The following is a 27370-nucleotide window of genomic DNA, read 5'->3' on the forward strand; positions in this document are numbered from 1 at the left end:
TTTATTTTTTTTTCTAAATAGGTACAATCAGAAAGATTACTTTACTCTTGCACATTAATGTACTTGAGTGACACACCACGCATATTCATAATGTGCACATGCATTAATGATATATTTCATTGTACTTCCTCAGGCAATCATGACAGATCACTGAATAATACAGGTATATACAGTATGTCATATCTCATTTTACTTTCTCCAAAGTTACACTAAGTTGACATACTAGTGTTTCAAGGAAAGCTACATTAAAATGTAACAGGTCTCTTGTGGAGACCCAGCTCTCAGATATGATGTTCTGCTTAAAGATGATTGTGAGGAAGACTTGAGTGTTTAACAATGTTTTGCTTCCTGGGTTTAAGAGTACTTGCAGTTGTGGATATTAGTTTGAGGACTTTTATTTCCATATACATCTGCAGAGAGGGAGATGGGGAATCTATCTTTTTTGCCATACTGAATGTTACCCATTACCCATCTGTCAATCAAGGAAAGTAGAATGAGCTCATCTAGACAGGGTTTGTCATTTTTAATCAAAGCTCGACATGGGATTGAATTGGTTGGATATGAATGGAGAAGGAATTCAACTAGATGTATTTACTACTAAATGTCTGGGTAATCATTTCATTGTATGTAATTGTGTATGTCCATATAAAGCATTAATAGGTTAATTGATATTGACTGGTTTAATAACAATTGCATGTTTTAGGGACCAACTCCTGTTACTCAATTACCATTTGTGTAAAACAAATGAGGTAGCCACTAAAAACACATAAGCACCATTAAAAATGTGCTATATGATGTTGGTTCTCATCTCGGGCAAGAGCAGCTCAGTTTGAAACCTTGCACAGAAACCTGTGATCTGTAAGCGCAATCTGCAGTTGTATCACCTGACCATCTGTTGTGTTTCATTAAAATGCTGTTATCGCCAGGGAGACATCTCACAGTCTGTGGGGAGCTCAGTGTCAGGCTTACCTCTCACTGAGACGGCTAGGCCGACTGGGCTCTAATGAATAAGATGCTTCCTGAGTGCCAGTCTCCACCCGGTTGTAAACTCAAAGGTGTCACGCGTTGGTCGAATGACGTGGCCGCAGGTCAAGGAACCGCAAACTGTGCAGACACCAAATGTCCCAGATAAGCTCTCACCGCCTGAATGCATGAAAGGCATGCCTTGCAAACTCTGAGCTTTCTTTGAGTAAGCCTAGAACTGAAGTTATCCGTACACAGAAACTGTCAATTCAGTTCTCTTTCATTCCTTTATAGCTGGTAGTCAGTTTAACTTAGGAGTAAGTATGTTGTCAAAAGTGAGAGCTCTTCACAGGGGAAGTAACCATGATGTTGTTTTCTCCGTCTCTGAAAGGAAAGCGGCGATGGAACGTGAGCTCCCTGTCCAGCGCCGGATGACAGCGGCGCGGGACAAGGGTCGTCGGCCAGCTATGCGCGGGCCGGCCTTCATGTTCAACGACCGCACCACAAGCATGACCGCCGAGGAGGAGCGCTTCCTCGATGCTGCTGAGTATGGCAACATCCCTGTGGTGCGCAAGATGCTAGAGGAGTCCACCACCCTCAATGTCAACTGCGTGGACTACATGGGCCAGAATGCACTGCAGCTGGCAGTGGGCAATGAGCACCTAGAGGTGACAGAATTGCTCCTGCGAAGGGACAACCTGGCACGCATCGGTGATGCTCTGCTCCTGGCTATATCGAAAGGCTACGTGAGGATTGTAGAAGCCATCTTGGCCCATTCGTCCTTCCAAACCAGAGAGCGTTTGACACGAAGCCCGTGCGAGCTGCAGGACGACGACTTCTACTCGTACGACGAAGACGGTACGCGTTTCTCCCCCGATATAACCCCCATTATTCTTGCTGCCCACTGCCAGAAGTACGAGGTGGTGCACATGCTGTTGCTGAAAGGTGCGCGCATCGAACGGCCTCACGACTACTTCTGCAAGTGTGCGGATTGCGTGGAGAAGCAGGACAAAGACGCTTTCAGCCACTCACGCTCACGCATCAATGCCTACCGAGGCCTGGCCAGCCCGGCGTACTTGTCACTGTCTAGCGAGGACCCAGTGCTCACTGCCCTGGAACTGAGCAATGAACTCACCAAGTTGGCCAACATTGAGAAGGAGTTTAAGGTAGGACACTAATGAGCCACTCTTACAAAGTGTTGGCGTTTGAGAAAAACTTTTAGAAATTTGCAGATTTTCCGCATTTATTTATGGTGTGACCGTGTTTTTCTGGTTTTAATGCTTAAAATTCTAATATAGCATAGAATTAACAAGACTGATGATTGTTATTGGCAAAGTTTTGCACAATGGCAATGTGTTAATGCTGAGGTCGGCATTTCTAGTGCTCTTAATTTCTGCCTGTTTTATTCAACACCAATGTTCTGTCATGTACTGAGTCTTCAATCTGTTCATGTGTATATGTGTTATGCTGCTGTCGCCGACAGGATAAAAAGAGCCATAAAAAAGAGACCACGCAGCACAATTGCTTCTCCCTGGTAAATATGTTTAACTGCATGAATTCATTGACATTGATATATAAAAAACTGCAGAGTTGCATTTAATTACTTCAGTTGGCTAGCTACCTATTGCAGTAGAATCATTTTATTTAAAGAATCAAGGTTTTATGAAGCAAGCAGTGCTTTGTTCTGCTCCAAGTCAGTGCAGTATTTACAAGTATTTAGACAGCTCAGCATTTCAGAACAACATGAAGAACCTAGTGATTGGGGGTTGGGTGAACAAGACACGGGCAAGAAATGGTTTTGGGAGAACACTCCTAGAATTTCTCTTAAGTTTATAATTTGCTAATGAGATCTAGAACTGCCAAAATCAAAAATCTATAAATAAATGTATCAATAAATATGTGTATATAAAAATATAAAAATCTAATAATAAATGTAGTAATCAATATTATTTCCCGTGATCATTCTTTTCGGCATGTATTCATTTTTATATTCATTTGCTTCCTTATTCATTAATGTCCATATTATTTTATGTATGTATTTCCTTGTCCTTAAGCTAATGAAGGGTTGTCAATTAAAGTATGTCACCGTGTCCCCCAACTGGTTGATCGGTCGACTTTACATGTAGTAAACAAATGGCTACATAAAGCTAATAGATTTGAGACTTGGCTAACCTAGCTGAAAATGCTAGGGCTGATTATTGACTTTGTTGTGTTTAGGCTCTGACTGACAATTTGATTAATTTAATACAATCACAGATAGCAATGAGCAATTGGTAGACCGGCAGCCCTCTGCAGCCATTATGGACTGAGAGCTAGGATGATTGCAAATTGTTTTATTGACTGCGTACCTTTGGTAGATGCTTTTACAAAACGTCAGCAAAGCTTTTAACGATTATGTGCCACTATCTTCCCACTACATTTAGTTGCATATATATGTATTGCATAATGCAATTAAAATATTTATATGTATAAATGTATTTATTGAGACATTTATTTATTTAGGACCAGTTCTGGTCCTCCATAACATTTGACACACGATTTCACCAGAACTTCTGTGAATTTGGAAAGAATTGTCTGGAAACATCATTGCTTTGGCCCCATTGATGCATGACTAGCTAGATACTGTAAAGCCAAAGCTACTTAAGTTAGCAAGCTAGCTAGCTACAGGAGGAATCAATTTTTGCAGATGCTGCAGGTATCCTTCCTATTGTCATAATACATCAAATACAGATCAGAGTACACAACAGACAATAATAGTGATGTGATGTATTTCATGACTAATTTATACTTTTTTATTTTAGCTGTGACAATTTGTTAAAAATTATTTAATTGAAAAAAAGCAAGATGTGGTTAAAAGAAGATCAGGCACAAGTTGTGTATGACTTGTCATACATGTCATGAAATACATTATTTCTTACCTTCCATCTAGGCTAAATTTCTGATGTCTTTGACAGTTGACCCATACATTTTGTCATTACATTGTTACCCTGGGATTGGTAGGAGGTCTAAATGGATTGCCAGTTCTCTCTAAATTAATCTATTGGACGGTAGAAATATAGGCATTAAATTACATGGAAATTGTTGTTTTACCCCTTCCAGTGACATTTGTCAAATTAATAATCTTTGTTCCACAACTTTCAGAGCTATCACACAACTGAATGGTGAATATAAAACCAAACCAAGCAAATTATCTCCAGGAAAGGATGGAACCAAGTGATCAAAGTTACTATCCAAAGGAAGAGCCTAAAAGAGTTAGTGGAAACTAAACAAATACAGATGTTTTAATTCAGGTTATTTAAGCAGTTAATCTATCATGCTCTGTGGCAAGTATAAAAATGCTGAGCAGTCCCAGTTGACCTAGATTTTATATTAAGATTGCAAGAAAGGATATAAGTGAATATGAAGGAGGATTTATTATTGAGACATGGTTGGCTGGCTGCATCAGTCACAAACACTGCTCAATTGGCTAGTGTTTCAATAGGAACTATTACTAAAGTTACATCTGCATTTACATCTATGGGAAAGACATCGGTTAATAGGTCAGAAAATGGTGGTCGAATGCGCTCATTCAATGACCGTGATGCTCGTGCACTGCTGCAATATGTAAGGAACAGAAGCGCAACTCTTTCCCGGGTGACGGAGAATGTCAACGCAGGACAGGATCAGACTGTCAGTAAGAACAGTCCGTCAAGAACTACACAGAGAGGGATATTATAGTTAGGTTGCAGTGCATAAACCCCTCATTAATTTGTCACCCAATGTTACAAGTGTTGAAATTAAGATCATAATGTGGCTAGAACACTTGTTGGGAGTGTTCTTCCTCACACCGTCCTGATACCCATTTACTAATTTTCATTCAAATATTTTGCATCCCCTAATGTTTGCACAATATATAATTTGTATGAAGTTATTTTCATTTTACTCTCCAAACTGTTTATATAAATAGACAGGACCTTATGCCCACCAGTGGTTAAGAGTAACATTTGTGAAAACTGATGCTCAAACCATACCCAATTCTGACATCACTTCCTTTACTGCTGCGCTTGTAACTGAAAGGTCACAGGTTAAAACACACAAGCGGACAAGGAACAACAATTTATATTTCGTTGAGCAAAGCACTCAGCCTTACAAACTAATCTTTGGCAATGTGAGACAACATTTCCACATCATGATGCAGCCACACAAAGACTAGAGGGTAGTTTTGTTTAAATATATACAGTGAGGGAAAAAAATAATAGATCCTCTGCTGATTTTGTATGTTTTCCCACTGATAAGTAATGATCAGTCATAATTTTAATGGTAGGTTTATTTGAACAGTGAGAGACAGAATCACAACAACAAAATCCAGAAAAACGCATGTCAAAAATGTTATAAATTGATTTGCATTTTAATGAGTGAATTAAGTATTTGATCCCCTCTCAATCAGAAAGATTTCTGGCTCCCAGGTGTCTTTTATACAGGTAACAAGCTGATATTAGGAGCACAATCTTAAAAGTAGTACCTGTATAACTTATATATAAGACACCTGTCCACAGAAGCAATCAATCAATCAGATTCCAAACTCTCCACCATGGTCAAGACCAAAGTGCTGTCCAAAGATGTCAGGGACAAAATTGTAGACCTACACAATGCTGGAATGGGGTACAAGACCATCGTCAAGCAGTTTGGTGAGAAGGTGACAACAGTTGGTGCGATTATTCGCAAATGGAAGAAACACAAAAGAACTGTCAATCTCCATCAGTCTGGGGCTCCATGCAAGATCTCACCTTGTGGAGTTGCAATGATCATGAGAACGGTGAGGAATCAGCCCAGAACTACATGGGAGGATCTTGTCAATGATCTCAAGGAAGCTGGGACCATAGTCACCAAGAAAACATTTGGTAACACACTACGCCGTGAAGGACTGAAATCCTGCAGCGCCCGCAAGGTCCCCCTGATCAAGTTTTTCTGAGGTGGAAACATTTATGCTTTGGGGGTGTTTTTCTGCTAAGGGGACAAGACAACTTCACTGCATCAAGGGAACGATGGACGGGGACATGTACCGTCAAATCTTGGGTGAGTACCTCCTTCCCTCAGCCAGGGCATTGAAAAGAGGTAGTGAATGGGTATTCCAGCATGACAATGACCCAAAACACACAGCCAAGGCAACAAAGGAGTGGCTCAAGAAGAAGCACATTAAGGTCCTGGAGTGGCCTAGCTAGTCTCCAGACCTCAATCCCATACAAAATCCCTCCTGAGATGTGTGCAAACCTGGTGGCCAACTACAAGAAACCTCTGACATTTGTGATTGCCAACAAGTACCAAGTCATGTTTTGCAGAGGGGTTGAATACTTATTTCACTCATTAAAATGCAAATACATTTATATTCTGTCTAATAAGCAGGAGATCAAAAAGTTTTCCCTCACTGTATATACAGTATCACACAAAAGTGAGTACACCCCTCTCATTTTTGCAAATATTTGATTATATCCTTTCATGTGAAAACACTGCAGAAGTGACACTTTGCTACAAGGTAAAGTAGTGAGTGTACAGCTTGTATAACAGTGTAAATTAGCTGTCCCCTCAAAATAACACACAGCCAATAATGTCTAAACCACCGGCAACAAAAGTGAGTACACCCCTAAGTGAAAATGTCCAAATTGGGCCCAATTAGCAAATTTTCCCTCCCTGGTGTCATGTGACTCGTTAGTGTTACAAGGTTTCAGGTGTGAATGGGGAGCAGGTGTGTTAAATTTGGTGTTATTGCTCTCACACTCCCTAATACTGGTGACTGGAAGTTCAACATGGCACTTCATGGCAAAGAACTCTCTGAGGATCTGAAAAAAAGAATTGTTGCTCTACATAAAGATGGCCTAAGCTATAAGAAGATTGCCAAGACCCTGAAACTGAGCTGCAGCACGGTGGCCAAGACCATATAGCAGTCTAACAGGACAGGTTCCACTCAGAACAGGCCTCACCATGGTCGACCAAAGAAATTTAGTGCACGTGCTCAGCATCATATCCATAGGTTGTCTTTGAGAAATAGATGTATGAGTGCTGCCAGCATTGCTGCAGAGGTTGAAGGGGTGGGGGGGGGTCAGCCTGTCAGTGCTCAGACCATACGCTGCACACTGCATCAAATCGGTCTGCATGACTGTCGTCCCAGAAGGAAGCCTCTTCTAAAGATGATGCACAAGAAAGGCCGCAAACAGTTTGCTGAAGACAAGCAGACTGAGGACATTGATTACTGGAACCATGTCCTGTGGTCTGATGAGACCAAGATAAACTTGTTTGGTTCAGATGGTGTCAAGCGTGTGTGGTGGCAACCAGGTGAGGAATACAAAGACAAGTGTGTCTTGCCTACAGTCAAGCATGGTGGTGGGAGTGTCATGGTCTGGGGCTGCATGAGTGCTGCCAGCTCTGGGGAGCTACAGTTCATTGAGGGAACCATGAATGCCAACATTTACTGAAGCAGAGCATGATCCACTCCCTTTCGGAGACTGGGCCACAGGGCAGTATTGCAACATGATAACGACCCCAAACACACCTCCAAGACGACCACTGCCTTGCAAGGTGAAGCTGAGGGTAAAGGTGATGGAAAGCATTTCGCCAGACCTCAACCCTATTGAGCATCTGTGGGGCATCCTCAAATTGAAAGTGGAGGAGCGCAAGGTCTCTAACATCATGGCATCATGTGTGTTGAGTTATTTTGAGGGGACAGCAAATGTACACTGTTATACAAGCTGTACACTCACTACTTTACATTGTAGCAAAGTGTCATCTCTTCAGTGTTGTCACATGAAAAGATATAATCAAATATTTGCAAAAATGTGAGGGGTGTACTCACTTTTGTGAGATACTGTATATATGTGTGTATATATATATGTATGTGTGTGTAAAATATATATGTACATTCAAGTGAAATGCTAAGTGTGTCTAAAGTTTTGACTATATATAAACATATCCACATACATAGGAACATGGGTGATTTATTGGTTCATTTAATACTTCAACCACAGCATAAATATTAACTTGTTTAAAGAGGTATTCCATATCTGATTGGTAATTGCTAACTATCTACAAATCACTGCTCTTCTTTTATGAGCCCCTCAGAAAGTTCCCTGGTTTTAAATGGGATTGTGTGCATGTGCCCACATACACACTGGCTAATGAACAATAACAGTATGCAATGTATATAAATCGTGAGTCAAAATATTAATCCACCAAATGCCTTATAAATAATATTGAGTTTACAACTATGCCTTTATAAATGGTTTATAATAGTACAGAAAACACCATAGTCATTACCTTATAAATCATTAGGTAGTCATTTAAATAATGTTCATAAATACGTGAATAATTTTTTTTAAACAATGCTTGATGATTACAAACAATAAGATTTATTATTAGCATTGTTGCATGTTAACAATATTTTTTGTTTTTAAAGACATGCAATCACATTTTCTTTAACACTTCTTATATTTTTCATATAGCAGGATTGAATCTCAAATGTGGCATGATTTTGTTTCACTACAAGCTACAGCAATGAAAGTTATGAAGTGCTTTTCAAAGATAATATTCTTCTTATTTAAATAATGAATGTGCTTTGCTAAACTCAAGTAAAAGTGCCATCTCTGGAGTATAGGTTATTCAATAAATAATCATGGCAAGCTAAAAGGGATTGGTTACTGATTTGGTAGTGTTTTATAAGCATGTAAAAGTCAGCTGCCAAAGTTAATCATAACTGCCAAATTTATTTTTGTCAAATGCAATCAAAAATAATGTTTTATCATAAGACTGCATTCATTTAAATGTGCTAATGTTCTTGGATATCAATACTTTTTATGCATCTTTTATGTAAACTTTTAAACATTTCCAAAACTGCTTACTTTTCTCTGTATTTGAATGTTACCAATAAGTCACGCATGGCTGGTTCCTACCTAGCTTTATATTTGATGTTTTTTCGATTGCCACGGTAAGATTGGCTGATCAAATGTTACATTACCCATTAAACCAAAAGCAATAATGAGGCCAGTTTTATGAAAACCAGAGAGCAATAAAAATAGAGAGAATGTTATTAAACACTTTAATACGGTGCCGAATATCTGTCAACCACAGTAATTTAAACCAATCACAGAGCCGTCATTTTACAAATGACTTGACTAGTATCAGAGGACCCGTTTGCTGGAAAGAATGATGGCTTAATTACCAGACACTATTCTGTGCAATGCTTCTCTTGTACAGCTTTTGGCAAGATCAAACACCACATATAGCGTACATCCCCAAGGGGTCACAACTACCGGTTGTCTCTTTTTTTAGTCCTGCCAAGTGATGAATAACTCATAAATGCTAAAACGGACTCAATGGTACAGTAACTGTCTCTTGTTTGCACTGTCATTGCGAGAACAAGTTTCCAATACTGCTTGCTGAGGGTGCAGTTGGCTGGCAATGTCTAGGTTTGGGAGGTCAATTACAGTAACGTCGACCCACTTGCCTTTCTCTATCGACAGCTTGTTTCTAATCTGTTTATTTTCCCTGTCCAGAATGACTATCGCAAGCTGTCTATGCAGTGTAAGGACTTTGTAGTGGGAGTGCTGGACCTCTGTCGAGACACGGAGGAGGTGGAGGCCATTTTGAATGGGGATGTCACTGCTGAGAAGGAGGCAGGTCAAGGCCTTCGCTCTCTCTTGAGCAGGGTCAAACTCGCCATCAAGTACGAGGTGAAAAAGGTAAATAGGTAAAGTTTTCCTTCATCCTCTCTACTTGACTTTTAGTTGGCATTTCAATACTTCAACATTAATGCTAACTATAAGTACACAATTTCTTACTTGAAGAGGAATTGCAAATGTCAACATGGCGTCAGTAAACATGTTCCCAACTTTTGCTGTTTTACCCATAGTACTTGCCTAACCGTTGATCTCAGTCAGCTTCATGGGGGTATGTATTTAGATCTCTGAGTTATACAGAGTTGCCCTGACCACTGGACTATGCAGCAGCTTGGTGCAACAAGGGAATTGTCCCTGTACAAACATGCAAACACACTTGGATTAATTACATCTCTCAGTATGTAATTGTGCAGTTCTCAACTGTCAGACATGTCATTCATCCACATTTTGTCAAAAAATTTGTAATAGGGCCAGAAGAATTGCTCTAGACACAGTACAAGCAAACAGATCAAACCCATTGTGATTTTATTGTTGGGGGTCAATATCTTGACTAAAAACAGGGAGTACAAATACTGACTCGATGTGTGGGGATATGAAGTAATTTAGGTTTATGAGCATATGGGTGGGGTAAGGTGACTGTACAGGATAAATAATAAATATTATCACCAGCTTCTGTGAGTGTTTGTGTGTGTGTGTGTGTGTGTGTGTGTGTGTGTGTGTGTGTGGAGTCACATAGGCGTTTGTTTGTGTGAGTCCTGGCTGGCACACTGTCACTGCACATTTCTAGGTCTCTGACCTCCCCACTGTAGTCTGTCTCATCATCACAGCTGCATCGCTGCCCACCGCCGACCTCTTAACCCCTCTCCCCTGCCCTGCCAATATGCACCTGCCAAGCTGTCATTCCAGCAAAAACGGACATGAACCTGAGCCGGCGGAGGCCTGGAGGCAGTGGAGCACGGGTTGGTGAAGCCCCAGCCTCCTAGTTAACCTGCCTGCCATCTTGTTAACCAGCCTGCGAGCTAGCCACGTCACATGTACCTGTATATTAAGCAACAAAATGACCCTAAGTTTGAGGCTAGAGAAAATGTCATACAACCAGAAAGCCAGCAAGGCAGCTTTTTAGTGAAGTTAAATAACCCTGATTTGGAGGCTTACAGATATCCTAGGCATTAGTCATCCAGTCAGCCAGCCAGGCAGACAACTTCTTAGCGCAGTTCAATCACATGACTGGGTGAGCTTTGCATACTCTCTGGGATTTCCTGCACTCAAGGTCGCCCATTGATGAGATGTTAATCAAGCTAACGGTCACTATGCAGGGCTGAACTTCATGCAATATAAATGATTATATTTGGACAACGTTGTTAAAACCCACTACAGCCTTTTTCTTGCCATAATGTGTGAGGTTGATTGAGGTGAAAACGGATGATGGAATTGAAACCGACATTAGTGGATCTGGTGGAATTGATAAATTGGGTGCCACGGTCACATCTGACCTTTTAATTCAGATCAATCTGTGTGTAATTCAGTTACAATTCTACTATTGAAAGAACAGGGTAATATAGCAGCATTTTGTGCTTGTTATATATAATTTTTTCAACCAAGGAATAATTTTTTATGTGAGCCTTGGGATATATCTGTCATGACTTCACATGAGAGGGCTTTCTTGTTTAGGGGGCTGATGTACAGTATCAAGCCTCAGCGTTTTGATCACAGTTTACCATCAAGCTTCCTGTCCATTTAGTCTTATTGTGATCTGAAAGGCAAAACTGATCCTAAATCTGCACACAGCGCTCCAACTCCTAATAAGTAAGCCCTATGGCCAAGAAAGCACCTTACATGTATTAAGTATCTGTTTGGAAATAGTATTCATTGGTTAACAACAAAGAAGGATAGGAGAGCATTTGAGGCAGAGCCAAATCTCACGATACCCGAAGCAACATAGTGCATTAACAGTGTGATCTCAGCCTGCCACTTGACAGAAACATTTTCGAACAACACCCAATACATTCTGCCTGAGGCAGAGCTTTGCCATTTGGCGAACCCTCAAAGGAGTTTTCCCTCACCAGCAGCAGAGATGCAAACTTCAGTTGGGGATCTTCACACTGTCTGGTAACACATGGACTGGAACCCTGATTGATTTTGCCACATTTTCCCTCAGGGCCATCGAGTCATCTCGGTCCAACTCCCCGTGGCTGTGACCTGCACTGTGCTGGGACCACATGCAGTAGAATACCCTGATTGACTGAACACAGAGATATATATTTTATCTAGCAAGATGTTGTCGCAGAGCTACAGATGTATAATATATGCAGTAGATGCCTTGGCCCCACCAATGGGATTTTGGGAGTTATTCGTAATGGTAATTCCGATCTTGACAATTCCCATTGTTGCTTGTCGAGTTGAGGTTGTGCTACATTTAGCTAGATTTCTTTAGTCTAAGTGAAAGTCCAGGGCTGAAATCACACTTCCCTCTCCAACAGTGAGAAAGGTTGTGCTGTACATGTAATTCCCAGTCCGGAACAGACCTGCCAGATCCACAATCACCACTGATGAATAATCCAGAGCATTTTACCCTTTAGTAAAACACACACATACACACATATATGTGTGTGTGTGTGTGTGTGTGTGTGTGTTTCTTATAGTAATCCCTCATTCAGTAATCAAGTCCATTTTCTTCTGTTTTTCACCTAGTGAATACAACCTTCAATATTTAAAGGAAATTCAATGAGCATCTTAGTCATATATGAAATATATTTATGAAAACTCATTCACTATGCCAAGGAATAGGGTGAGAAAGAGTTTATTTAATATTACCAATGTATAACTGTATAGTCTATGCTTAAAAGCAACTAATGGTATTCATTCATAAATAATGGATTTCAGGAATTCATTGATGAGGAGTTAAACCCAAATAACATATGAACCTAGATTTAATGTAAAAGTAACAAGAGAACAGGATTCTAAGAGTCTGTCATGAAAAGTTTTGTTTTATTTAAGCAAATTAGAGTTTCTGAATTTCATAACACTCAACATCCCTGACTACTGAATTAACTAATTAGTTGGCCAAATTATTTTACCATAGAAGTGCATAATACACCTACAAACTAATTTGGTAATTGCCACCTTTACAAGTGCTGCATAAAATTAAAGCACCCCAAAATTTGCCTGTAATTCCTTATGGTCTATGTTAATGTGTAGACTACGTTCTGTCCTTTGCTTTTGCCTTTGGAGTCTGTGTCTGGTGTCAGTGGGCATTATCCAACATGAAGACTAGGGAGCTGGAATTTGGATGCTAAAAGAAAAGAGGAAGTCAATTCGAACCATAGCACAAACGTTGGGACCAGACAAACTAACAGTTTGGAATGTCCTAAAAAATAAACTACTGGTTTCTCAAGCAATCGACAACGACCACATCGGCCAGGAAAATAACAGCGGTTGATGACAGAAACTGTGAAATACAACCTTAAAATAAGTGTCAGTAACATCACCACAACCTCCAGAATGCTTGAGTAAAAGTGTTTTATTCTACAGTCCACAGAAGTCTCTTTAAATAGACTTACACTGCAAGCTGCAAACCTCTGATCAACACCAAAAACAGAAAGGCCAGATTAGCATTTGCTAAAAAGTACAGAGATTAGCGAGTATAGTTTTGTAACAAGTTTTATGGACTGATGAGACGAAGCTGAACCTTTACCCATGTACAAGAAAATACCACCAGACTCATCGGTCGGCACTTCACAATGATCCAAAACACACCAACAGCCAACACAAGCAAGGAGTTCATCAGGGGAAAAAAGTGCAATGTTTTACAACCCCGTTTCCAAAAATGTTGGGATGCTATGTAAAAACATAATGCAATGATGCGCAAATCATTTAAACCCAATATTCAATAGAAAATAATATCAAGATAACAAATAAAATGTTGAAACAGAGAAATTATTATATTTCTCTGAATATTGGGTTTCTAACCATCTTCCCTGTCCCTGCTGAAGAAAAACAGGCCCAAACCATGATGCTGCCACCACCATGTTTGACAGTGGGGATGGTGTGTTCAGGGTGATGAGCTGTGTTGGTTTTACGCCAAACAATGTTTTGCATTGTTGCTAAAAAGTTAGATTTTGGTTTCATCTGACCAGAGCACCTTCTTCCACATGTTTGGTGTGTCTCCCAGGTGGCCTGTGGCAAACTTTAAACAACACTTTTTATGGATATCTTTGAGAAATGGCTTTCTTCTTGCCACTCTTCCATAAAGGCCAGATTTGTGCAGTATACGACCTCAGCTGTAGATCTCTGCAGTTCATCCAGAGTGATCATGGGCCTCTTGACTGCATCTCTGATCAGTCTTCTCCTTGTATGAGCTGAAAGTTTAGAGGGACGGCCGGGTCTTCGTAGATTTGCATTGGTCTGATACTCCTTCCATTTCAATATTATCGCTTGCACAGTGCTCATTGGGATGTTTAAGGCTTGGGAAATCTTTTTGTATCCAAAACAGTATCTCGGACCTGCCTAGTGTGTTCCCTGTTCTTCATGATGCTCTCAACGGACCTCTGGGACTATCACAGAGCAGGTGCATTTATACGGATACTTGATTACACACAGGTGGATTCTGTTTATCATCATTAGTCATTTAGGTCAACATTGGATCATTCAGAGATCCTCACTGAACTTCTGGAGAGAGTTTGCTGCACTGAAAGTAAAGGGGCTGAGTAATTTTGCACGCCCAATTTTTCAGTTTTTTATTTGTTAAAAAGGTTTGAAATATACAATAAATGTTGTTCCACTTCATGATTGTGTCCCACTTGTTGTTGATTCTTCACAAAAAATTACAGTTTTATATCTTTATGTTTGAAGCCTGAAATGTGGCAAAAGGTTGAAAAGTTCAAGGGGGCCGAATACTTTCGCAAGGCACTGTATCAAACAACTAATGAGGTCAGTTGGCAACAGGTCAGTAGCATGATTGGGTATTAAAAGATCATTCCAGAGAGGATGGGTTCCCCACTCTGTGAAAGACTGCGTGGGCAAATAGTGCCACAATTCAAGAATATTGTATCACAATGTAGAATTGCAAAGAGTTTGGGGATCTCATCTATGGTACATGATATAATCTCTGTACGCAAGGGACTAGACCAAAAACCAATATTGGATGGCTGTGATCTTCATGCCCTCAGGCGGCACTGCATTAAAACAGACAAAATTCTCTAATGGACATCACTGCATGGGCCGAAGAAGACTTCCGAAAACCATTGTCTGTGAACACAGTACGTCGCAGAATCCACAGATGCAAGTTGGAATGAATTGCCTCTGCGTATCAGATTGGCCCCCAGCCTCCACATTTTTAAATCACGACTTCAAATCTCACTTTTATTAATTGGCCTTTAAACCTGCTTGAGAGTTGTATTCTGCATTTTCATTTTCTAGTTTTTTTTACTTGTTTTTGAATGTTTGTTTTGTAACTCGTGTGTTTATAATCTGACCTAAATCATGTTAATGTCCAGCACTTTGGTCAACTTGGTTGTTTTAAATGTGCTTTACAAATAAAGTTGGATTGGATGTTAAAACTCTACTATGCAAAGAAGACAACATACATAAACACCATAAATAAACAACATCCAGAAATGCCAGCGCCTTCTCTGGGCCCGAGCTAATTTCAGATGGACTGAGGCAAAGTGGAAAACTGTCCTGTGGTCACACCCTACCTCAGTACTATCGATGATGACTGGGGTGTGGCTGCAGCTTTTAGACTACCTGTAATCCACAATGAGTTCCCTGGTTTTCTTTTCGTTGAGGGCCAGGTTGTTGTCAGCGCACCATGCCACCAGGCGCATAACTCGTCGTTGTCACTAATCAGGCCTACCAACGAGGTGTTGTCTGCGAACTTGACGATGGTGAATGCCGCATCATCCTGACAAAATAGGAGAGAGACAATCTGGCTTGTTAAGGGCACATAGTGCAAAAGCCAGCATCTGTGGTGGTGTGGGGATGCATTAGTGCACATGACATGGGAGACTTGCACATCTGGGAAGGCACCATTAATGCTGAACAATATGTACAGTTTTTGCAGCAACATATGCTGCCATCCAGACAATGTCTTTTTGATGGACAATGGACAATGTCTTTTTCAATGTCTTTTTTGAGGCCTTGCATATTTCAGCAAGATAATGCCAAAACACATTCTGCATGTACAGTTGTGCTCATAGGTTTGCATACCCTGGTAGAAATTGTGAAATATTTGCATTGATTTTGAAAATATGACTGATCATGCAAAGATCTTTAAGGATTGAGATCATATGAAGCCATTTATTATCACATTGTTGTTTGGCTCCTTTTTAAATCAGAATGATAACGGAAATCACAGAAATGGCCCTGATGATAAATGTTTACATAGCCTTTAATGTTTACCCTGAAAAACCTGTGGCTTTTTAAATTGCAATTTTTGTCTGTGTATAAATAGTCGATGTGTATTATCAGATCTCACGTGGCTGCACTGAGCAGGTTAGATTCTGAACCATGGGGAGCAGAAAATAACTGTCAAAAGACCTGCGTAACAAGGTAATGGAACTTTATAAAGATGGAAAATTATATTAAAAGATATGAAAAGCCATACAAATGCCAGTCAGTACTGTTCAATCACTTATTAAGAAGTGGACATTTCTGGGATCTCTTGATACCAAGCCAAGGTCAGGTAGACCAAGGAAGATTTCAGCCAAAACTGCCAGAAGAATTGTTCCCAGAAGAAAAACCTACAGCTAACCTGGAAAAAGATGGTGTGGCTGCTTCAAGGAGCACAATACGACGATACTTACAAAAATTAGCTGCATGTTCGAGATGCCAGTAAGAAGCCTTTGCTGTGCCAATGCCACAAAAAAATGCCACAAAAAAAAAGCCTGGTTACAATATGCCCGACAACAACAATATACCCGGTCACAACCATAAGCGCTGTTTGGAGAGGTATCAACAAGGCCTATAGTGAACAGAATATCATCCCCACTGTGAAGCATGGCGGTGGCTCACAGATGGTTTGGGGGCGTGTGAGCTCTAAAGGCACTTGTGAAAATTGATGTCAAGATGAAGCATGTAATCATACATTACTTGCAGACAATATGCATTCTTCTGCACGACAAGACAAATTGTCCAAGACGGGCGCTCTTGGACTTTCCAGCAGGTCAATGACCCTAAGCACCCTAAGGCCAAGTTGACCCTCCAGTGGTTACAGCAGAAAAAGGTAAAGGTTCTGGAGTGGCCATCACAGTCTCCTGACTTTAATACTATTGAGCCACTCTGGGGAGATATCAAACGTGTGGTTCATGTAAGAAAACCAAAGACTTTGCATGACTTTGAGGCATTTTGCCAAGATGAATGGACAGCTAAGAATTCAGGGCGCACATAGACAACTATTACATAAGACTGCACAATCTCATTGATGCTAAAGGGGGCAATAGACAGTATTAAGAAAAAAGGGTATGCCGACTTTTGAACAGGGGTCAGTCAATTTTTTTTCTTTGTTGTCATGTTTTGTTTTAAGATTGTGCCATTCTGTTATGACCTACAGTTTAATGTGAATCCCATAAGCAATAAAAGACGTGTTTTGCCTGCTCACTCATGTTATCTTTACAAATGGTACATACAGTGGGGAGAATAAGTATTTGATACACTGCCGATTTTGCAGGTTTTCCCACTTACAAAGCATGTAGAATTCTGTAATTATTATCATAGGTACTCTTCAACTGTGAGTGACGGAATCTAAAACAAAAATCCAGAAAATCACATTGTATGATTTTTAAGTAATTAATTTGGATACATGCTTTGTAAGTAGGAAAACCTGCAAAATCGGCAGTGTATCAAATACTTGTTCTCCCCACTGTATATTGCCACTTCTCTAAGGGTATGTAAACTTTTGAGCACAACTGAATCACAACAGCATGTAAAAGAGTCAGTAAAATAGTATTGGTGCTAAACTGGCCTGCCTGCAGTCCAGACCTGTCCCCAATTGGAAACATTTGGTGCATTATGAAATGACAGATACGACAAAGTAGACCCCCAACTGTTGAAGAGCTGCAATCCTATATCAAGCAAGAATGGCAAAACATCAATCAATCAATCAAATGTATTTATAAAGTATTTTTACATCAGCAGTTGTTTTTACTCCTTTTTACATCAGCAGTTGTTTTTACTCCTTTTTAAATCAGCAGTTGTCACAAAGTGGTTTTACAAAACACTGTAACCCCAAGGAGCAAGCGACAACATTGCTGAATTTCAGCGGCTAGGAAAAACTCCCTAAGAAGGTTGAAATTTAGGAAGAAACCTAGAGAGGAACCAGGCTCAGAAGGGTGACCAGTCCTCTTCTAGCTGTGCCGGGTGAACATTTTAAGAATACAAGTTGTTATAATTAATAAATCTGGACTGAGTCTAGAGTCTATTAACCCTAGTCCAGGTCAGAAGCATGACCAGATGAACAAGGAGAGAGTCTGATATATTTCTCACAGATTTGGTCAAGCTTATTCAGCCCCCCCCCCCCCCCCCCCCCCCCCCCATCTTAGCTTCCCTACTCTGTTTTCCAAATGCCTTAACAACACTGCCCTTGTCCCCCCCAGTTTGTGGCCCACCCCAACTGCCAGCAGCAGCTTCTGACCATCTGGTACGAGAACCTGTCAGGCCTAAGGGAGCAGACGATCGCTGTGAAGTGCCTGGTGGTGGTAGCGGTAGCCCTGGGCCTGCCCCTGCTGGCTGTGGCCTACTGGATCGCCCCCTGCAGTCGGGTAAGAGGGACACGTTGAGTGGCGTCGACCGGAATGAAGCGTCCGTCGGGATTTGTTTTGTGGTCGGAGGAACATTGATGGAGTGCGCTCACTTGAAAAGTCGCATGAGCGCTCGAATGCTTGCACAGACAGACGGACAGGGATGCTCACATGCATTTGCACACTCCCGCACGTGCACAGTTTGTGGTTGGACTCAGGTGTGCTGGACTGAGCATTATTTTTGATGAAATTTTACGGTTGAATTTTAAACGGCGATACACACCCTTGCTCCAGTTCAAACCAATATGGATGATTGTTTTGCTCTGTGAAAAGCGGTATCTGCCTAGCAAGCATAGACATACTGTAAGTATGATATGGGAGCCATTATTCCTGAAAATCAGAACCAATTCACAATGTAAATGCACTATCAAAAACAAAGGTTCAAATATGTCTTAGGCTTTTTGTCCTTTTTTTATTTGTTTTTGTGGTGAGGTTTTTACTTTAGCACATAGTCCATAGCCTAGTGGTTAGGGCATCTGGTCATTAACCAGAAGGTAGCTAGATTAAATCATGAAGCCAGCTACATTTGGTGAAAAAAATCTCCAGTTCGGTCATCGAGTAAGGCAGATCAGTCACTGAATTAAGCTGAAGTGGAATGGAGATGGCTTCAATGGTGCCATTGTCCACAGATAGAAAGATGAGACCTATTTCAATTATTTTTGCCTGGAGCATGTCCAGGGTACATTTCATAGTAAAGTATGAAATTTAGACAAACTGTACCAATTGTGTTCCCAGCCATTATCGCAACTCAAACTAGAGCATGTACGAAAGACTTCTGTATCTAGCCCAAATAATTACACTCTAGGATAGTAGTGTAAAGATCCACTTTCCACTTGTAAGTAAAACAAAGTGATGTTCAGCTGACTTTGTATGATAAAAAGTGTGAGGGTGTATTGTTCTTGTTCAGTTATATTCACTTATCTTGGTGGTTTAAATGCCAGTAATACAACAAGGGTCTTACTTCAATTGATGTCAGTTTTACTTTTATTTCTTCTGGGACATTTTTTTAGCTTCCCATAACTCTGAGGCTATAACAAATGTAATTATTGAGGGCTTCGGAGCAACCAAAAGGAGCAGAGTGAGAGCTGGGCATTTTAATGGATTAGGGGTGTGGGCATAATGCCAGTCTGGGTGATTGGCATCGCCACTGCTGCTAGCAACATTTGGATTCAGCGATGGCAATCGTGAGAGCACTTAGATTTGTTGAGCAATTAAGATCTGATCAGTTTCAGGTTGATTTGGCGTTTACATTTGTTTGAAACAAATACTGACGCAAGTCGATAACATATTTGCCAATTTACAAGACTGATGAATGTACTGTACATGTTAATTGGTCAATTTGAGTGTTTATTGGTGAATAATTGGTCACTGGCCAACCTCTGCCCATAGAACATTTAGCATATAACATTTTGTGCATATCAATGACCAGAGGAGTAGCATTTCAAGTATTTTTCTGGAAACCTGGAACTGCATTGCTTTTAATAGGAGGAATCTATATACGGAAATAAATGTCTTTATTTCACTAGCTGAGGGGCGTGGCCTTGCAATATCAATTTACTGTGGGGAAAAACAATTTATAATAAAGTCCCTATAAATAAACATTTGTTGATTAAACATAGTTATTTCATTAATTACTGTATTAGTTACATAGCAGTTAGGGCCACATCATATACGGGGTTACTTATCTATTGATCAAACTGAAGTATGTACTTTAATATGTGATCCTTTTGACAACTTAAGTTGAATGTTCTGATTGTAAGTCACTTTGGATAAAAGTATTTGCTGAATTACTTGAGATGTTAATGTAATCCTTACTGCTTTCTGTAGCTGGGCAACGCACTGCGCAGTCCCTTCATGAAGTTTGTGGCCCACGCTGCCTCCTTCATCATCTTCCTCTGCCTGCTGCTGTTCAATGCATCGGACCGCTTTGAGGGCATAAGCACCATGCCCAATGTGACCGTTACGGACCACCCAATGCAAATCTACAGGGTCAAGACCACAGAATTCAGCTGGACGGAGATACTCATCATGGTCTGGGTCACAGGTGAGGATTTATTTTGTTCAATATTTAGCTGTACCTTGGAGGTCACGTTCACAAGATACATAAAATGTATGGTGTTAAAAGATTCCATACTGATTTAAGGAAGCAATTCTGAAATACATTTCAATACTGGTTATGATGCTGAAGCTAGCTTTTCACCCAGAAACTGTACAAAATGCAGCTCCATTCACCCCCATAGGGAATCAGTATAGTTGTTGCCATAAATCAGTATTTCTCAACCTTGCTCCTGTACACCCCCCTGCCCTGCATGTTTTAGATCTCTCCCTGCCCTAACATAACTGGTGTAGCTCATGAAGGACTTGATAATGAGCTGATCATTTGAATCAGTTGTGAAAGAGCAGGGAGAGACCTAAAACACACCACTCCCAGGAGCAGGGTTGAGAAACACTGGCACAAATATTGGTTACTTTACACTTTCTGCTAATAACTGACAAGGTCCCTACAAATACGCTGAGTTGACCAAAGTATTTTGTCTTCATTATTCTTTATCAAACTTTCCTTTTTGATTCAGAACCTAATACACAGTTATGTGAATGAGTACACCTTGTCATGTTCTGCGTTTGTTCTTGAATGTCGCCTGTTCTGTTAGTATTTTTCCTTTGTTTTTGAACGGAGACTATCCTTTAGTCATTGTTTACACCCCTGTCTCCTTAGCACCCTCTATAGAGTTCCGTTTGTGGTTTCCTTTGTGAGGTACTGTTTGTATTCACTGCAACTATACTAAGCCCTTTCTCGATTTTCTACAGTTATTGGATATTTGTGTACCGACCTGTTTTTGCCTAGTTTACCTTTGACCTTTGTCTGTACTTTTGCCTGCCTTTTGGATTCCCAGTGTATGGCCTTCTGTCTGTCCCGTGACCACGTTTCCTACCTCCTCCTGCGGATTACTTAAATAAACCTCTGCTGTTCTCTGCACTTAAAGCCGACGCTCTGTATTCCCTTGTATTCATTACACACCGAATGTAAAAACATTTTGAAAAGGTTGTCTTTTGTTTACACATTTAGACACATGGATATCCAGCTAAATTCCTCCCGCATTCATTGATAAAGTAACACAAAGGTAACAAATCACACAAAATATAACTTTTTGATAACCATTTATGCAATGAAAACAAACAAAATGGAATATGGGTAGTACAATCCTACCTTTACCATCAGATAAAATGGCTAAAATTAGAATAAAGTATTAAAACCTCATTCAAGCGTTGAGCTTCCTGTACGTCTACACTTACAGGGATGAGCTTCCTGTATGTTTACACTTGCACTTTGGTCCAGTCTTTTTGTGCAAACTGTTCCAGGTCTTCGAGATTGGAAGGGTGCTTCCCAGTTGCTGTTTTCAGATCTCTCCATACATTTTCAATATGATTTACTGGACTCTCACTGAAATAGTACGAGTTTATCTGGAATCATTGACTGTAGTACCCTACGTGCACACTGTTCGTTCAATTTGCAAATCGCTCAATCTCTGGCGAACTGTCGCTGAGACTTCCCTAGCAGAGATGGGGACAAGTCACACATGGTCAAGTCCAAGCAAGTCTCAAGTCTTAACCATCAAGTCTCGACTCAAGTCTCAAGTCACAGTTCAGATAAATCAAGCAAGTCAAGTCAAGGGTTCACCCTAAGCAAGTCAAGTCGAGTCCTTATAGTCAAGTCAAGTCACAGTATTAAAGAGATGAACACACACACTGTCCTCTGTTTCTGACGTGTGCTCGGTGCGAAGCTCGATTTCAAAATCAAATATTTTCCTGCTGTGTCCATAGCAACGCGCTGTTTTTCATGGCAACGGTCTGTTATCAAGAAATAACACGCATTCTGCACTGGAATTCAGCCAATACATGTATTAAGGGCTAATAATAACCTTATGAACTAATTCTTGTGACTGAAAAACTGCCTAATATGTAATTACGCTGTAATTATTCTTGTCTGTAAAAAAAAAAACTATTTGAAATGTTTAGGTGCTCATAATCACATCGGCGCCTCCATGTTAGCCTTTCATGCAGTAAAGTTAACTTTATGGTGTAAGCACAATGCTTTTTAGTTTCCACACGCAGTCCACAAACACTTGAAAATGCCCACATTTAATACAGACATTATAGCCTACGTGTAATAATATACATGCCCGCTCATTTTAAGTTGCCCATCAACATTAAAATTCAGGCTATGCCACATATAGTCAAATTCCCTTACATCTATTTACCAGACGTATTCAGTAATGATAATGGTCACATTTCTAACAAGAAAAAAAGAAACATTTCTAACAAGAAAAAAAAAAACATACATAATATGCAACCAAGGCCAAATTATGACAAACAAAAGATTAATTAATTACATTAGTAACTTAATCGTTATAGATCTTAGTGAAACTGAATATAAAGAGATTACTTTCTTATTTCCTTGTGGTTCTTAAAATAACGATTGAAATTTGACGTTGTTGCATATTTTGCATCTGGCAAATCTTTTTTTATTCACACGGTCCAGTTCAAAGTCCTTGTATCCAAACGATACTATTTGTGGAGCTCAACTAACGTTACTGTCTGCCATGTTTGGCGCGGTTTGAAATGTGCAGCGTTAAAAGCACATACGCTGATTAGTGGTGCTGATGTCAGAACATATAAAATAATTGTATTGCTGTTTGTTTATTATAAGTTCAAGTCATTGTCGAGTCTTCCACTTCAAGTCAAGTCAAGTCTCAAGTAACTTGTTCTCAAGTCAAAGTCAAGTCAAGTCATTTTCATACTTTAATCAAGCAAGTCACAAGTCCTGAAAATTGTGACTCGAGTCAGACTCGAGTCAAGTCAAGTCTGTTCCCTAGTGTGCACACTGACCGCTGGGGCAGTATTTTGTAATTGCGTATCTCGACGACTAAAAAATTATTAAGACGATGCCAAGTCAATTATTTGTTAATGTTTAAATAGCAATTTACTTCGTTTTACGTTATGCATGTATCAACCGTGATCCCAACGATCTCTGAAACATTCCATGCATCTATTTTTTTTTAATTATATTTCCTTATGAAGCCAGAAAAGCATCATAAATAATGAGGAAACCGGACACCGCAAATATAAGTTTCTGTTTTGTCAATGGTTTTTAGTTAGCGAATGAGTTTTTAGCTAGCGAGTAGAAAAGAGAATGGATCTCAAGATGCAGAGAACATCTGTTCAGCCATTGGTAGTCGCTGAACTGGCTGGAAATTAGCATAAAGTTGAACATATCTCAACTGTCGCTGGTAGATTTTGTCTCCGACAGTAGCTCCGCCCGCTATCGCCGTTATTCGCTGGCTCTGGTTGGAAATTAATGTGCATCTTTGTAGCTCAAGCAAGCAGACGGTGTGGACGCCCCTATAGTATGATTCATTATCCCCATAAAACCTTATAGAAACAAAACTGTAAAAGCAACTCTTTGCTTTCTTACACTGTATTTTTTTCTTCAAAGGGTATTTTTAGATCCACTTCAAATAAGGTCTGTGTTTCGTGTAAGCCTGATAGTTGTCTAGTTACTAGTACTAATTAACTTTTATACATTTTGTATAAATAATCTGAATGAAACACATACCTTATTTGAATCAATTAAAAAATTCCTTCTGGGCTAAATGAACGGTAAATTGGGAAAAGAAGCATTATCACATATTGCTGCTAGGTTCACCCCATGATTCAGCATCGCAACAACAGAGACAAAGCTGGTGGCTTCCGAAACCTCCCAAAGGCAGCCAGCAGGGCCCCCCCTGGCACACCTGCCTCCTATTGGAACCTCGTCAGGGGAGGTATGTAAGGGCTCCCAGAGAGCAGCTCTGGAGCCGAGGCCAAAAGCAAAGAGGCGACAGAAGATACATCAGGCAAGGCTGCACAATGGAGGTGGAGGAAGAAAGCCAGGAGACGGAGAAAGAAAGCCATCGCACATACAACTGCCAGTACCCATTCCTCACAAACAATCAACAGGAGGCTGCCTCGGAGTCTACCCAGAAAAGGGGTTTAATTTCTTCTTTGTACTTTGCACTTCCCCTTTTGTTTATAGAACACCCTCCAGGTTTCTGAACACATCGCGTGTCCGTTCCCTGTGCTTCTTTCCCGTTACATGGGATGATGACGGTTCAACTGCTTCAGTTGTTGGCCAGTTTAGAACTGTCAGCACTCAGTCTTAAACCATTCCTGGGTGCATTTTGAAGTAAATGTAGGTGTGCTACAAAGATGGATTTGTAGCTTTGAGATAGTCCATGCATGGCTACAATCTTGTCTGGCCTCCTCAGACAATTCTCTGGTTTTCTTTCAGTTCTCCATTTTTAGTGAGGTACATATAGTAACACAAAACAGGAGAATGACTCCTTTTCTATAATCAAACCTGTTGAATTAGTTAAATTCCAAAGTAAAGTAGAGGAGATTCCTTTGCTTGAAAACTAGTTTTTGTTTTACTACTTTCAGAAGGTGCCAATAATATTGTCCAGGACAATTTAGGATTTCTTTGTGGAATAAGCTAATATGCAGTAAATTAAATGATTCTGCCACCACCATGCTTCACTGTATAGATAATGTTCTCAGGATGATAGTGCTTAGCGTTGAACTTCTACTTTATTCTCAGGATAATCGTGCTTAGCCAAAAATCTTTATTTTGGTCTCATCAGTCTTCTGATTAGGTCTCAGAGTATCCCACCTGCCTTCTGGCAATCTCTAGTCGAGATTTGATGTGAGTTTTTCACACTCCCATAAAGGCCACTTTTGTGAAGCACCCAGGCTATTTTTGCAGTATGCAAAACACTGCATTGGAAGACTAACTGTCTTCCAGTAAGTATGGTTCCAGTAAGTGGTGGCTACTGACTAGTGCCCTTTGTGAGGACGACCTGTTCTAGACATGTTTGGTTATGCCAGATTCTTTAAGTTTAATGGGCTTTTCTGAACCCTGGAGGGATATTCAATGCCTCAAATCCTACCACCGATTTCTGCTTCTGAAGAAACTTATTCCAGATTTGCTTTTGATATTCCATCTACGTGATGCTTTTTTTGTTTAGGAATTGTACAAACCAACTTTGGGACCTTTCAAGTCTCTAAAGACAGGTGCATTTAATCTGAAAACAAATGAAACACCTTGATTGCACACAGAAATTCCTAATCAAATCCATATTGATTTCACAACATGTGGAAAAGTCCAATGAGTAGTATTTCATTGGTTAGAAAATAAACTTTTAAATGATGTGAATTAGTGTAATAATCCTGATATAAAATGTACATACAGTATCTCACAAAAGTGAATACACCCCTTACATTTTTGTGAGACCTTGTCATGTTGTCACATGAAAAGATATAATCAAATATGTGCAGGGTGAGGGATGTACTCACTTTTGTGAGATACCGTATATACATTATTTTCCTTTCCAGGACTCCCTAGAAAGTGGTTATATTTTTACCCTGTCTGTTACTCTAGAGAATTTTAATAACAAAATTAAACATGCTTTTTTTTTTTGGCCCAGCCATATATCTTCTCAATGTGCTCTTAAGAACAGGTCATTGTCAAATCATTTGCCATATAGTGCAGTCATGAATGGACAGTCTGGACCTTTGCAAATTTAAAAAACAGATGTGAACAGTGACATAAATTACATCTTCAAAGGAAAAATAAATTCTGTTGGTTTTCCATTGCACATTGTTGCAGTATTACTTAAGGCTTAGCAGCCAGACTGATCTAAATTGGAAAAAGCAAGCGACAGTGCAAACTTGCTAGCAAGAGGATTGGATAACTCCAGGGAGAGCGAAATATTATGAGATTTTGGCATGGAGGAATCTTCAGTCCCCCCTGTTGCTCTCACTTGATTGAAATACCAATTTTGGGTACATCTGCAAATGGGCCCTCTCCTTCCTCTCTTCTACCCAGTAGTCTCCATTCAGTTCTCAGCATGGGAAGGTATATTGGTTGTGTATGTTTGAAAATTGATAGAAACAGGTTGAATCATCCTGGACTAGTTCAACTGAAAACAACCAGGTTATCTTTTATTTGTTCCATTTTTTTACATTGTTTTTTTGTTGCATGCCACATTGAACACAACCGTCAACAGTAACCAAAATGTAATCATGAGTCACTTTGACATGACCCAAGAGGTATACCAAGCATCTAAATGCAAGATTAATGATTTCTAAAGAGCAAACGTCATCCTCTTTCACTCTCCTCAGTTTGAGTAAACAAATGAATGCAGTGACAATGCCTGCATTCCATCTTTTGACATTTTAAAGACTAATCTGTAGGGATTCAGTAAATGCCTCTAACAAGCATTTTTTTATATATTTGTTTTCTACAGGAATGATGTGGTCTGAGTGTAAGGAGCTCTGGACTGAGGGGCCCAGGGAATACATCCAGCAGCTGTGGAATGTTCTGGATTTCGGCATGCTCTCCATCTTCATTGCCGCTTTCACTGCCCGGTTCTTCGCGTTCCTACAGGCCAACAGAGCCCAGCAGTATGTCAACGAAAAGGTCCACGCCACTGACCTCTCCCAAGTAACCTTACCCCCAGAGGTTAAATACTTCACATATGGTGAGTGAAGACCTCTTGTATGGACTTGCAGAGAAGACAAGTAGGCTTTACTTTAGCACATGGGTGGGCAAAGTATGGCCTGTGGCAGTACATTAATGTGACCTATAATATTAATTGGTTATAAACACTCCAGACTACTAGACCTAGATCTAATATATAGGGGTGGACGAAATAACAAACATCTAACTATATATTAATATCAATTACCTAATAAAGAGTAGGGACACCCGTTGTATTCAGAAATGGTCCTGAACGGTGTTTAGTGGGGTATTGCACCGTTCTTTAAGAAGAAAAGCCTTCGGTTCATTAAGGGATGAATGAGGTATAAATCTGCGTCACACTCTGCGCTTCAGACATTACCAACTAGGTTCAGTGATGTTCAGAATCGGCT

The 27370-nt window shown here is 40.1% G+C and overlaps 1 protein-coding gene across 2 annotated transcripts in view; it reads left to right on the forward strand.

The window, feature by feature from the left end:
* trpc3 (transient receptor potential cation channel, subfamily C, member 3) overlaps positions 1–27370 on the forward strand; it is a 54693-nt gene that overhangs the window by 11847 nt on the left and 15476 nt on the right. Inside the window, exons 2-7 of one of the 2 annotated variants that reach the window (XM_010865476.4) lie at positions 1355–2129; positions 2447–2497; positions 9486–9671; positions 18200–18364; positions 20231–20447; positions 26746–26979. In XM_010865476.4, the coding sequence (XP_010863778.3) occupies positions 1355–2129; positions 2447–2497; positions 9486–9671; positions 18200–18364; positions 20231–20447; positions 26746–26979 (1628 nt within the window). The remainder of the gene's footprint in view (positions 1–1354; positions 2130–2446; positions 2498–9485; positions 9672–18199; positions 18365–20230; positions 20448–26745; positions 26980–27370) is intronic. The other variant, XM_020046154.2, reaches the window with a different exon arrangement.

This window comes from Esox lucius, chromosome 4, assembly GCF_011004845.1.
Source record: "Esox lucius isolate fEsoLuc1 chromosome 4, fEsoLuc1.pri, whole genome shotgun sequence".
In the NCBI taxonomy this organism is placed as follows: Eukaryota; Metazoa; Chordata; class Actinopteri; order Esociformes; family Esocidae; genus Esox; species Esox lucius.